The following is a 14,848-nucleotide window of genomic DNA, read 5'->3' as shown; positions in this document are numbered from 1 at the left end:
GGGACAATTCTCTCCATCGCTTTCTGTTGTCCATGTTCAGTGTGGTACACACCTTTTCACCAAACAGCAGGGTGACTACTTGTCTCCCTTTAAATAGGCAGACTGACTGATTATGAGTTTGGAAACACCTGTGATGTCAATTAAATGACACACCTGAGTTCATCATGTCACTCTGGTCAAATAGTTTTCAATCTTTTATAGAGGTACCATCATTTTTGTCCAGGCCTGTTTCATTAGTTTGTTTTTTTAAATAATTATGTTAATCAACAATTCAAAAGTAATGGCTGTTTTTGAATATTCAATTTTCAATAAATTTTTATTTATTGTTACTTTTGTGAGTTTCAAGTGATTTCAGTGAGAATTGTGGGTTTTTCCTTCTTTAACTGAGGGGTACCAACAATTTTGTCCACGTGTGTATATATATATATATATATATATATATATATATATGATAAGATAAGATAGACTTTATTCATCTCACAAAGGAGAAATTTAGTGTTACAGGGCTCTTAGAAACAAAAAACAAAGGAGTGCAAAAGTCACGAAAGTGCAAGAACGAGATAATAAATATTGCACATAATAACAACTACACAGTAGTGTTATATAGTCTGATGGCAGTGGGGATGAAGGACCTGCGGTAGCGCTCCTTGCACTGAGGGTGTCTGAGTCTCGTGCTAAAGGAGCTGCTATATATATATATATATATATATATATATATATATATATATATATATATATATATCAGCAAAATTACTGATTCTGCAGAGGACTATGACTATTTTGGACAAATGGGGACTCAGGAAATCTATTTAAAGACAACATAAAATGTATACATTTGTAAAATAAATAATTTTAGTTTACTCTGTAGTTAATTTTAATGCTTTTATTAAAATGTTACCAAAATTTAAGTTCTCGTTTTAAGGGATCCAAAACTTTAAATTTGTTAAGCCCTATTTTCATGCATCAGATTCATCATCGTAGCGTCTCCTGTTGCCCGTGTTGCTTTCATATGCTCCTCGTAAAGTGTCGGATGTGGTAGTTTAAATATCTTGCAATAGACAGCAAACAAAGTGTTTTGAGTTCGAAATATTAACATATATTTTAATAAACCCTTATTTTAATTTAGACATTAAGCTTACAAAAAATTTTTATGCAGTGGGGGTTAAGTATGTTTTTGGTATTTCATTAGTGAAACTATACTCTCGCAGAAATTCCAGTTTTGCGTACTGCAAGCAAACGCATCACCTCCCAGTCTGGCACAACACACACAGAGGCTCGGCTGTTTGCATAGCTAGCAATAATGGATACGAGCTAACTGCCTGGAGTTAATGTTTCGTTAATTACCGGAAAGACGCGGTGAGATTGTTAAATATATCACCAAGTATCGCTCCAGACATTTGGTTCCTTTTTCGGACTGTCGAATATACACGGTGAGTGGACGGTTTGGCTGTTAGCATTAGCTGAGTGTTAATTGCTAACGACGTTAGCGTTAGCTTGCAACGTAGAGTGGCTGCGCCAGTTGCGTTTAGCATTGACTCAAATAATACCACTTACAGAATTATGCTTAGTTTAGTACAGTGCGTTGTTGCTTTGGCTTCTAAACTTTTGATAAATAGTAAAATATATTTATGATTTCTTAAGTTTATGTGCTGACTGTTATTACCATCTATAATGGTATAATTTGCGAGCTCATTTCCTTATCTGAATTTAGTTGATGGTTAAGCAAAGGGGTCCTTTTTGCTATCGTTCAGGTGTTTACAGTTACTGAGGCTACTAAGGTGTGGTGGGTTACTATCTAAAATGTTGACGGCGTAACCCGGCTCCAGGCCTGTCCAGTGGTTTTGTAATATACGCCAGAATTTCCTATCGCAGTGTTGGTGATTTGTGAGCTTGGCCTGAGTCTGGCTGCCTGATTTTACTGTAAAATTACTGCTGCTGTGCATTTACAGTCATATCAGCGTCCTGTGATAGGCTCGCACGACTCTTTCTTTTCTCCTACGGGGAAATCAGGACTGAACTTTAGTATTGGCTGTAATGTGTGGTGTTTGATTTACAGCCACAGTGTTACAGCAATAAAGTCTGGTTATATTAAATCTAAAAGAAATCTGCATGGAATACTCCACGAAACAGATTGCCACCTTTTGTTTTAGATATTTCTCTGCACCATTGTCATGCTTGGGTTATTTGCATATTGAAAGCACATAGCAATGAGAGTTTTGCATATTGATTACACGGACAGAATGCCCTACCACGACCTGACAGTATGATGCTACCAGTGAAGTAACAGGATTGCACTTTGGATCTTTAAATAAGTTGTTGCTAAATTTGAGCACATACAGCCCAATGGAAGTGTCCTCCTTACTTTTTTATACAGGTTTCAATATTGTAGATCATTCAGCAGTCTGAAGATGAATCAGTACTTCTTGCTCTCTACAGCATTGATTATTTGGCAATGTAGCTGTGTAGGCTTGTGTTATGAATGTTCTTGAAAAAATCATTGTGATATTTGTTTATATAGAAACAAAGCTGCTCATATACAGTGTCTCTCATAGAATTGCTCAACATGTCCGGATGCTTGTCTGTATAGTCAAATAACATTTCCTGTGCTCAGTGTTTTATTTTTTTGCTGACGCTAAGGACACAAGCGTGGTCTGATAGTAGCTTTTTTAGAAGCAGAAGTAGCTTGCTTCTCCTTCCAGGCCTCATATTGAGTTTTGTACATGTCCAAAAGTCAACATACACAACAAAACAACTCCAGACTCCTGTAATGATCTTTACACAAGATCCTTTATTAGGCACACAGCTTGTTGTGGTTGCATTGTCTAATAATATGATGGAATAGGAAAAGAGAAGATAAGAAATTAAAATAAAGTAAACCTTTCCACAATTAGCAAACATCTGGCTTGCACTGCAGCTATACAATAAAATAGAATATTCTTTATTAGTCCCACAAGGATACATTTGCAATATATATACAATATGTATATAAATTTAATATAATTACTTCCAGCATATTTGCTTATGTATAAGACTGACTATATATATTCTTCTCAAACTGAAAGATCACTGGTTATATAATGGCCTAAATGTTTATTCTAATTCCACACCTCACCATAATGACAGCAGGAGACAGGAAGAAATCAGGAAATGCCAATCTTCCTTAGTAATAACTCTGATATATTTTATTACGAACAAAAAACAAAAACAAAACTTGTTTAAAATGTGAAATTATAGAATTAATTGAAAGTGTGTCCTGACTCATTTTTGTGTGTGTATCCAGTTTGTAGACAACTATGGGAGGACTGGGGAACGGACGCCGGGGAGGAAGATCACCACCTCTAATGATTGCCGCTTTGATCGCCTGTATCTTGGTTCTGGGCTTCAACTACTGGGTGTCAAGTTCTCGCAACCTGGAGCTACAAGTAGGTTAACCTGCATGCGTTTCTGTGGCTTTCTAACTGCAACTGAAAACGTTGGAAACCCCACCTTCCACCACCCCAAACAAAACAAAAAAAACACAAAACAGCAGTGTCGAAAATTTACAGTCACTGTGTGCTCTGAAGGAAATACACAATGAAGTAGAAGTTGAATGCAATTTGAAATGCCTTGTTTTGTAAATCATTATCAAGCAGCCCATTTGTTTTCTTGACATGGATATCTGGTTCCTATAATGACAGCTTCTTGCATCCAGCATTTGGCTTGTCTGACATGTTAACGGTTTGCAGACTCTATGACGATGAAACATGTTGGTTTTGTGACATTGCTTTGTCACTGAAGATGTGCAACACCAGTGCGTGTTTTCTTTCTGCAGAAGTTAGATATATGTTGTCAGTATGTTCCTCATTTTGGCTTAAGTGTTTTCAAAGTTTTACTCGGTGTTTTTTGCACTATGTTATTTCCTTTTACCACTTATACAACAACCTTTTCATTTAGAACACATCCTATAATAATGCAGGTTGCTGTAAGGAACTAAATGAATTCAGAACCTTGCTTATTTGCATTACAGAACGGGATAAACCTGAGACCAATAGAAACATTTTAGCCACTCTTGCCATATTTTTTGTCTTGGGCTAAAGCAGTATGTCAATGTTGTATTTCTATAAACTCAATGTCTGTCAGTTCCTGCGTACCCAGTGTTTTTCCAGTGTGCACTGCTGAATTGATTGTTTTCATTATGTGTGCCCTTTTCTGGCTAAACAGTATGACTTGAGTACAGTTGAATGGCCTGGAAAAAAGAGAGAGACAAAGAGATAACATGGTCAATATCCCTGAGCCAGTCTTATCTTTTCATCTTTGTGCGTATCACAGACTAAGCTGTATGAACTGGAGGGCCAGGTGCGACGTGGTGCAGCAGAGCGTGGAGCGGTAGAGTTGAAGAAGAATGAGTTCCAGGGGGAGATCCAGAGACAGAAGGAGCAGATCAACCACATAGAAAATGTCTACAAGAGACAACTGGAGGGGGCCCAGAGCACCTGCATCCAAGATAAGGTGCCATCAAACACCACAGGCAGTTTAAATGGTCACAGAATGCATGTTGAACTGAATCAGAAACACTCAAAACTGCAAACTGTATAGAAATAGAGGGAGGAGTATTGATAGCTGCTGTGCTTTTTGCCCTAGGCCACACTGCAACAAAACATTTCCTCCAGCACCAAGACCATACAGGAACTCAAAGGTAGCATTTAATCTCTGTTTCTCAAAAAATGCCAGCAGAGCTCTGCTGAAAAATTACTCGTTTGTTTTTGTATCTGTCTCTTAATGTCTTAATATCAATATGGACTGTAGGTCAGCTGAATCAGCTCAACGATGACTTGGGGAAGCTTCAGAAGGAGCTGCAGAGTTGCCAAGGCAACATCAACACTCTTAACAACAAACTGACTTATGACATGTAAGATTACTTCATGTAATTATATTTAAACAGGTCTATTTTTTAAATTAAAGTTTATTCAGTTACTTACAGCCATCTTGATGTCAGTGGTTGGCATGAGCCATACTTATTTTTTCACTCATTAACTACTCTTGCCTCTATAATATATAACTAGATGTGTGTGCTTGTGCACATGTGTAGGACCCATTGTCACTCCCAGGTCCTGTCCCAGAAGGAGCTGTGTGATGAAAGAATGGCTGCTGCTAAACTCGAATTTGAGAAGAAAATGGAGAAGCTCGTCCCTCCTCCAGGTGTTTCCTCACAGGTTCGTTGGCTTCCCTGTTTGACCATGAAGCAGTTGAAAGCCTATAAACAATATTTATTCAAGAGAAGTAATGAGGACAGGGTCGATTTAGCCATTTAGGACAAGAATAAAGATTAGTTTTGTAATTTCGAATTAATTACTGCTTTGGGGACACCTGCTGTCATAAATATATTGTGCACTGTTAAAACCTCAAACTGTTTCACAGCACATTCATTTATATTTGACTGTGACACTGCAAAAGGCTGAGAGATGTCCCTACCCACCATCTACACACGTGGACAAAATTGTTGGTACCCCTCAGTTAAAGAAGGAAAAACCCACAATTCTCACTGAAATCACTTGAAACTCACAAAAGTAACAATAAATAAAAATTTATTGAAAATTAAATATTCAAAATCAGCCATTACTTTTGAATTGTTGATTAACATAATTATTTAAAAAAACAAACTAATGAAACAGGCCTGGACAAAAATGATGGTACCTCTATAAAAGATTGAAAACTATTTGACCAGAGTGACATGATTAACTCAGGTGTGTCATTTAATTGACATCACAGGTGTTTCCAAACTCATAATCAGTCAGTCTGCCTATTTAAAGGGAGACAAGTAGTCACCCTGCTGTTTGGTGAAAAGGTGTGTACCACACTGAACATGGACAACAGAAAGCGAAGGAGAGAATTGTCCCAGGACATCCGGAAAAAAATTATAGACAAACATCTTAAAGGTAAAGGCTATAAGACCATCTCTAAACAGCTTGAAGTTCCTGTGACAACAGTGGCTCATATTATTCAGAAGTTCAAGACCCACGGGACAGTAGCCAACCTCCCTGGATGTGGCCGCAAGAGGAAAATTGATGACAAATTGAAGAGATGGATCGTTGGAATTGTATCCAAAGAGCCCAGAGCAACCTCCAAAGAAATTAAAGGTCAACTCCAAGGCCAAGGTACATCAGTGTCAGATCGCACCATTCGTCGTTGTTTGAGCCAAAGTGGACTTCATGGGAGACGACCAAGGAGGACACCACTGCTGAAAAAAACTCATAAAAAAGCCAGACTGGAATTTGCAAAAATGCATGTTGACAAGCCACAAAGCTTCTGGGAGAATGTCCTTTGGACAGATGAGACCAAACTGGAGCTTTTTGGTAAGGCACATCAACTCTATGTTCATAGACTCAAAAACCAAGCATACAAAGAACACTGTCCCTACGGTGAAACATGGAGGAGGCTCAGTAATGTTTTGGGGCTGCTTTGCTGCATCTGGCACAGGGCGTCTTGAAAGTGTGCAAGGTACGATGAAATCTGAAGACTATCAAGGCATTCTGGAGAGAAATGTGCTGCCTAGTGTCAGAAAGCTTGGTCTCAGTCGCAGGTCATGGGTCTTCCAACAGGACAACGATCCAAAACACACAGCCAAAAACACCCAAGAATGGCTGAGAGAAAAGCGTTGGACTATTCTAAAGTGGCCTTCTATGAGCCCAGATCTGAATCCCATTGAACATATGTGGAAGGAGCTGAAACATGCCATTTGGAGAAGACACCCATCAAACCTGAGACAACTGGAGCTGTTTGCTCATGAGGAGTGGGCCAAAATACCTGTTGACAGCTGCAGAACGCTCATTGACAAATACAGAAATCGTTTAATTGCAGTGATTGCCTCAAAAGATTGTGCAACAAAATATCAAGTTATGGGTACCATCATTTTTGTCCAGCCCTATTTCATTAGTTTGTTTTTTTAAATAATTATGTTAATCAACAATTCAAAAGTGATGGCTGATTTTGATTATTTAATTTTCAATAAATTTTTATTTATTGTTACTTTTGTGAGTTTCAAGTGATTTCAGTGAGAATTGTGGGTTTTTCCTTCTTTAACTGAGGGGTACCAACAATTTTGTCCACGTGTGTATATGAGACACAGTATGCACATATTTGTCATACACACAAAACTGGATGGTACACTGAGTCTTTCTACAAATCGTATTGTGCATCTCAGAGTACATCACTTGTGCATGCCTGTCTGTTAATTCAGCAGCAACATGGAGATGATCTCTTGACTTTTTACAGGAAAGTGACCAGGGTGCTTACTTAGACATTAGATGGACATGTTTAGATACCATCAGATGTATGGAAAGCAGTGTCTATCTGAAAGAGGCTTAAGCCTGTTCAATCTTAACCTCAGTAGTTTGCTTACTTTCCTGTGAAAATTGAGTCGCCATTGCTTGCATTTGTTAGTCCAGTCAAATCAATTAAAAAGAAAAGTATTCCTGCAGAAAAAGAGCTTCTGATGCTTCTCCTTTTCTACCCAGTTGTTTGTTGGGTGATGTAAAGAATAATGGATCGTTTATGTTTACTTCTCAGCAGGAAAACGCAGTGGATGGAGCAGTAAAAGACAGCAAACCAGTTCAAATTGTGCCTGATGGAGCTCAACCAGCCACTGTTGTAAGCCACACACCAGGCCTCTCTGAGCCCAAAGAAAATGAACCATCTGAACTACTGACCAATGATATCATCGTGGAGAAAGGTGAATGTTGAACAAATAAAACTCTGCAGTCACACCACTATATACTTATTTATAAGCACATGCCATACGTTCAGTGTATTTTGTGTGTGTTTACATCTCTGCATATTATTCCACACTAGTGATGCCAAGACATGATCTCACACTGCACTTTGCCTTCTGCCTTGTTATATTTTCAAGTGGAACTACCTCTGGCAAAGGATCTCTCAAAAGCAGAGACTGTTCCCCCGGCTGCTGCAGCCAAGCAGGACATTTTGCCACAAGAGGGAGCTGTCAGAGCAGATGAGAGTGAGGGAGAGACCAATAAACTTCTAAATAATAATCTGACTGAGGATAAAGACGTGGAAGTGATGGATGCTCATGAAGAGGGTGCTCAGACAGAAGGTAAAGAACTCAAAGAACGTGTTTTCCTTCCAAACAACTCGTTCGCTGCTTGTTTGTCTTGACCCATGAAGTAGAAGCACTGAGGTAGAAGATTATTTCTAAGTAACTGTCCTGCTGTTCTACGTAATGGCTTGAAATCAGGATTGAATGTCAAAGCTATTGAAATTAGAATGAACCCACAATTGACTAAGTTGACCGGTGTTTGGCCAGTTTAAATTTCTTTGTTGTTTTCGCCACACTTAACTGGTGTTTAATGTATTCAGTTGTGAAGCTGCCATTCACAAAGGTCATGTACAGTTCTGTATGTGACATGAGTCTCGCATAGCATAATCTGGTGTTCTTGAGTTGTTTTTAGGGGATATGCTATGCTCTTCTGAGATCTCACAGGTAAAGACTTCAGTTTAAAAGGATAATTTTCCCACCCAGAAGCCATTTTTGAAAATGGCCTTTTCCTGTGTCACATTTGTGTTATTTCCACCATGTAAATTAGCAGTTTCACATCCGATACAGATATCGATACTGCAGCCTTGAGCCGATCCTGATCCGATACCGATATGATTCTTTTTGTCATTCTGAAAGTTGTTAATAATACATGGATGTAATTTGCTTGATACTGACATCTAAAAACACCATGTTCACTGTACAACAACTGTTCTGGTCCCCTAAAGAAAGAAGGCTGTGCTGAAGAGCCTCTCGCTCTCCACACTTGTGGAAGGTACACAAAGTAATTTAGCAGCCGTGACTGCCAAGGAGGGCAGTCTCCCAGGTGTGGGATAAATAATTCCTATTCTTTTCTATTGTTAACTGGTCCAATAAAATAACAGTAATAAATGATTTGTGTACAAAGTGTTTAGTATAATTAAGTATAGTACTTGTGTATAAAGCACTAGACATATATTGATACCACGTCTTGCATTCTTGGGGGAGTCCAATTTTAAATAGGGAGATATAAAGTTTTCTCAGTGAACAATTATTTTATTGACACGTGTACAACACTGATGGCAATTAAACCTTGTCCTAACGTTCTCATGCGAGTGAAGCTGAGAGCAGCGTAGGATCTCCCCTGATGCCTGTCACCTAATCATATTTACCACGAAAACATGTCCACAGTTCGCTACTTAATCACATTTAACCCGAAAAACAGTAGAAAACAACGACAAAAAACAACAAACGTACAACAGAAAAGCCGTCAAGTGGCCACAGAGTGAAACGTAAGGCGCACGCATTTACGCGAAGGGGGAGTCTGATTTTTCCGGGGGGTCGAAAAATACTACAACAACCCACATTTTCCACCATACAAGGTGGTTGCTCATCCTCAACAATTTTCTGTTACATTTTGGCATTGGAGTGAGTTTTGTACTCTTCTGTAGTGCTTCCTGCAGCGATGGTTGCCGCGGTTCGCTTTTTTTTGTGTGTGTGTTACGGCATATCGCGCAAATTGAACTTGAGTATATATCAGACAGATTGGGCTTATGGATCGGATCGAACGAGTTCTAATAAAAACCTCCGATGCTCGATCCAGTCTTTTTGGCCTGGATCAAACTCGATATCGATCCAGCAGATCGGATCGAACCATCCCTAGTTTGCAAGAAGCGAAGAAGGTCTGTGCACAACTAGACATTTGTTATGTAAGCAGAAAGAGCTGCATATCTTACAAAAAATGCTTTTGAATGTGAGTCTACTTCCTATTTGAGTGTGAGTCATAGCTAAGACTGCAGGCCAGCTCATGGTTCACAGTGTAGCAGCTGTGATTGTCTATATGTAGTCTATAAGCTGTCCCTACAGACATTTTTAGAGGAGTTTGGGAAATTGTTACTAAACTAAACTGCTTTTTTTTTTTTTCCCCAGAAACAGACCCTGGGATGGAAGGCATGCTGATTGGTCAAGGGAAGGCAGATGAGACTCTGAATGGTCAGAACCTTCAGGAACCAGAGGAGTACGACGGCGAAGAACAAGTAGTGGGTGGAGTCGATATGGAGAAGCAACAACAGAATAAACAGAGTGAGAATATAGGTGAGTATGTTAATATGGAATAAAACGGAAAAGCATGTCGGGCAAACTTTAAGGAATGAATGTGATCTAGTTTCTGCTGTTCTACATTTAGCACAGCTGACCATTTGAGGGCCAGAGGTAAAGGTTTGAATGAAGGGTGGTTATTTATTGGAAACTACATGGAAATAAATGCACTGTGAAACATGTGTCATGGTAATAATCACATTATACTGTTTGATAGACAAGGACATGGAGGAGGAGCTGGCTGACTACAATGGGGATGATGAGAATGAAGGGGAGTTTGAAGCAGACAAACAAGCAGAACTTGCTCAAATCTAAGGTACACACTGAAAACACACCCTGATGTTTTCCCCACTGGCATTCCAGTCGCTGTGATTAATAACACTGACTCAGCATGTGACTGATTGTAATTACTAAGAATCCCTTCCTGTCAGGTGAGTTGTAGTTCAGGCGCGAGGTGAATGAATTCTCAAACTGATCTCCAAAGTTATTCGTTGTTTATTTTGTGGTAGCCGATTGAAAACAGTACAGCAGCAGATTTATTGCTGACACATACGTGGTACAAAAAGCATCATGCTACACTCCAGAGGAAAACTGATAAAGAATTGACTTCATGTAAATATTCTCGGACGCTGTTCAGGCACTGGTCAGGCAAGATACAATTATTCTGGGTGAAACAAAAGTTTAGAGTATGTGGATAGAATCAGTTTTCAACAAGATACACACATACAGCTACACATGACAGGCCAGATATAGTGACCTACTTTGTGTCCGTGTGTGTGAGCAAAACATTGCTGTCTGGCCTGAGTGTCTTAGCAGTAAAATCAATGTCAGCAACATATTTCTGTTCTTATTTCCCATTGTACAGGTGGCCAAGAGAATTATCTGGTTTCAGGGAAAAATATGGCTTCAGATTACTTGTTTTTCTAGTTCACCTCTCTAAATTGGCAAAAGCTCACCAAAGAAAATGTGACAGGAATTAGTGTGTGTTTTATAATTTGCTGTCTTGCAACATTTTGAGTCATTTCTCTTTAGCCTGTACTTTTCATTGTTTATTTAATATGCTGCCATAAAATGAACAACTGACAAAGCAATTCCCTGTCCTTACATCTGCAGCAGCTTTTCCTGTTGGACATTCAGAATATTTGGTGTCTCTAATAGATTTTATTTTTCTTGCAGGGCTGCACTGAGAGAAAGCTCCTTCATACCACATTGGAAAACAAGACCTATTTTACAGAACAACAACATACAGGTTAATGCAACCTGAAAACAACACTGAGCACAAATCAAATGTCAAATGGAATTTTTTTTTAATGAAAGACTTGCTGGGTGCTTACTGGAATGTTGTTAATTTGTCAGTTTAATTGGAATTGATATTTTCTTATCACCTACTGTTTAGTACGAGTAGAAAATTGCAAGCACAGCTTAAGATGCTCCAGAATTGACACCGGTTGGATTGAAAAGTTGAACACCTCATGTCTGGGAAATCAATTTTAAAGATGTGTCGACATGCGTTTTGCTCACTACATCATGGCTGTGTGTTGAATTACGTGCAGACCCTTATAGGGTTACGAGGTGTGAAATACTACAACTAGCTTAAAGGATCTGAGTGATTTTAATGGCAGAATTGCTTCATCAAAGCTCTGCAGCACAAGCCTCCTCTCCCTCAGAGGTGTGACAGCATCTTAAGTAAAGCCTTAAGTTCTCCTCGACAAAGTCTCTCATAGGAATGTTTTCTGCTTAGAGTCAGTCTGTTCATTTCAGAATTTTCATGACCACAGAAATGCTGTAATTTTTTTGTGTGATATCGCTGAGTCCAGTCGTGTTATTTTGATGCTAAACTCAGTTATATGAAAAGATGATAACGAGACACTTGCTTTGAATTCCATGTTGCCATAAATGCTGTAAAAAGTAAAGCTGGCTTAATAGACATGCCACATAACCGGGGACAAATTCCCCCTCTGAGGTTATATGCTGTCAGATTTTAAACATATATTGTTGCTGTAACTGGGCATTTCTGATTCATGTCCAGCCATTTTTGAAGAGCCACTGATGAATTGCGTTGGCATTTTAGTGGCAGTAATTCTTATATTCTGAGCTGTATGTCAGACCACAAAGAGCCACAAGGTTGTTTGCGTTCGGCATTCTACATTTAGGATCAGTAAGGCAGGAAAATAGTTTTAAATGATTTCAGAAGGAACAGAAACTCTTCGTAGATCAGCAGACTTAGTATTCGTAGTATTTTGACGCATGCCTTATCAGTTCTGCACACTCCATTTTCCCCTGACGGTCAGGTGTTTCTCACAGTGGAGATAAGATGTTGAGCCATGGTACATATTTACAGTTGTTCGACCTGCTCAGTTTGTGATCTCATTTGGTGGATACCGTTTCTGGTTTGCTGAACAAAAAGGACTATTTGGATTAGAGTGTGGGAGTGGGTTTCTGAGAATTGCTGTGACCTTATGAAGGACATTTCCTTGAAGCAGGAACAACGTGTTGTGCTTTACGGCTACTGCAAGGCAGTCAGTGTGAACTATTCAGTAGTTGTGCTAAAATGTGTTTGAGTCGTCAAATTAAATCTGCACTAAACTGGAAATTATTGGGGAGAGTGCAAAATTTAGCTAAACTTAGATAGAAATAAGTCAAAGTTAGTAGAAGTTTGAGGCGGGGGTTTTGTTGCCTTGTGCTTTTATACAGAATAGAAGATTGATTTTATAGTTCAGGAACTTTGCTCTATGTAGAAGTGGTGAATTTGACTGCACACCCACACACTTTCACTGCGCTGTCGTTGACATCGCTGTAATTTCCATAATGCGTTGGTTATCATCATAGTCCGTTCCAGAAGTCCTGCATCATATGTTAGGAAGTTATCGTCCTCGACTCCTGTTATTTGCCTATCTGAAATGAGTGGTAGGTGTTACAATACAACACCTGTGTTCTGCTCTATCAGAGGTCTCTAATCTAGACAGGCATGTAGAACGGAACTAAAATTACATTAATAAAAACTCTACATTTCATTCTTTCAAGCTAAGGGTGAAGTTCTTCAGTGTCAAATCTTGTGGTTTCATGTGCAATATTTCTTTTAATCGTAGAGTTTTTCTTTAGGTGCAGTCGCAAAGACAACTTGGCTTCTAGTTAGAAAAAGTATAGCCTCTGTTAAAGACAGAATATCAGTGGGACATTCTGCATCCCGCTTATTCTTACTCAACTATTTAAGCTAAATGTCATTTATACATTGAGTTTCCACTTTATAGTCCACCTATTTACTTTTGTGTTTTCTGTAAAATCAGAGTGTTGTCTCATTTATTTATTTTTTTTTCCCCAATTGCTGAGAACTTGACTGGGATTAAAACACGTTCTATGTTTTTACAAAATGCTTGACCACATGTGGAGAGTCTTTCTAGCCCAAAGTTCATCAATCAAAGTTATTTTGCTCCTTTGAGGAATACAAACAAAAACAACTGTCAAACCTTTATTGGTCAAACTGGTACAGAAAGAGTTCGACTTAATTTTTCATCCCAACAAGTAAAAAGTGATTATTTCTAAAACATTGGTGTGTTTTTCAATTCGCTCCTGTACATTTTTAGTCGCAGTAACAAATACTGAATAGGATTGCTGATGAAGGATTAAATTCTCAGGCTACTAGAGCTACACCATGTGGTAATGGAATGTAACTAAGTACTTTTACTCGAGCACATACTCAAGCAACATCAAACTGAGTAAATAAAGTACTTTACTTGAGTGCAGCTTTCTACTTCCATTCTTTTGTATCGCAGACAAATATTGTACTTCTTAGTCTACTACATTTGTCTGACTTGAGATTACAATTTTTCATACCCTTTCTATTCAATGAAAAATGTGTTTTCCTTGTGAATGTTTGTGACAAACTGAAGAATTACATTTTCCTTTAAGGGTGGAGAAAATTCTTCTATTTCTTAGGCTACTGGAAATATACTTTTAACAAATAACACTCTTTGATTGTCAGCTGGAGAGTGCAAACAGGTCTTGTCTTTCTGAGCCGACTTATGAGGTTATCATGGGAGAGTGACGTTACACACATGATGATCTTATTGAATATGATGCTTTATAGATTAAACTGCCTTCATAATACTTAACTTTAGCTCAACCTTAAACATATATGTAAGTAAAAGGCATATAGGATATTACAGCAGTGATGTTAATCCATAAACAATGTGGATAATAATATAATACAACAGTGACGAGGACCATTTTACTGCTTGATAATTACCTTTACTTTTAGTACTTTAATTTTCCTGATAATAGTTTTACTTGAGTAACCATTTAATTGAGTCAAGGATCTGTCGCCACTGGGTCAATGACAGAAATAAAGAACACAGAGTTCTCCTTAGTCTTGCAGCAGCACTCCTGAAATAATCAACATGATCCCTTTTTCTGCCTTTTGTCTCACTTTTGCCCATACTGTGGGAGACACGTTTCACTTACATGCTTTTTTCTCCATGTAATCTTATGGCTGTTATGTTGCCGGTTTCATTTTCATTGACACTGTGAAGCTTGGACAACTACTGCTTTGTCTGCCTGTTTGTGTAAAAAGTCTCGTTTTCTGAACTACAATTTTGTGGACCTGGAGAGGAAATGATTTTTTTTGTTTATTTGATGTTTTAGAATTTGTATTTTATTTAATTCCGAACTGCTGAACAAAATTGTGAACGGTTTAAATACTCATAGCCTTTATTGACAATAGAGAATAAAGATTGTTTTTATTAC

At 38.4% G+C, this 14,848-nt stretch overlaps 1 protein-coding gene across 2 annotated transcripts; it reads left to right on the top strand.

Moving 5' to 3' along the window:
• Window positions 1-1,234: 1,234 nt before the first annotated feature.
• On the top strand, window positions 1,235-14,847 carry LOC110954521 (Golgi membrane protein 1). 2 transcript variants are annotated; one of them, XM_022199101.2, is made up of 11 exons: window positions 1,235-1,430; window positions 3,281-3,422; window positions 4,309-4,488; window positions 4,621-4,675; window positions 4,786-4,888; window positions 5,069-5,192; window positions 7,549-7,708; window positions 7,886-8,089; window positions 9,938-10,102; window positions 10,323-10,421; window positions 11,282-14,847. In XM_022199101.2, exons 2-10 carry the CDS (start codon window positions 3,294-3,296, stop codon window positions 10,418-10,420), a joined length of 1,218 nt encoding a protein of 405 aa, XP_022054793.1. In that variant the 5' UTR covers window positions 1,235-1,430; window positions 3,281-3,293; the 3' UTR covers window position 10,421; window positions 11,282-14,847. The 2 variants fall into 2 exon arrangements, with proteins under 2 accessions (XP_022054793.1, XP_022054792.1); XM_022199100.2 differs by having other exon boundaries at window positions 7,546-7,708.
• Window position 14,848: the final 1 nt, after the last annotated feature.

Source organism: Acanthochromis polyacanthus, chromosome 7 (assembly GCF_021347895.1).
Source record: "Acanthochromis polyacanthus isolate Apoly-LR-REF ecotype Palm Island chromosome 7, KAUST_Apoly_ChrSc, whole genome shotgun sequence".
NCBI classification, from domain to species: Eukaryota; Metazoa; Chordata; class Actinopteri; family Pomacentridae; genus Acanthochromis; species Acanthochromis polyacanthus.
The sequence above is the reverse complement of the archived record's forward strand: the minus strand, read 5'-3'. Positions and strand labels throughout refer to the sequence as shown.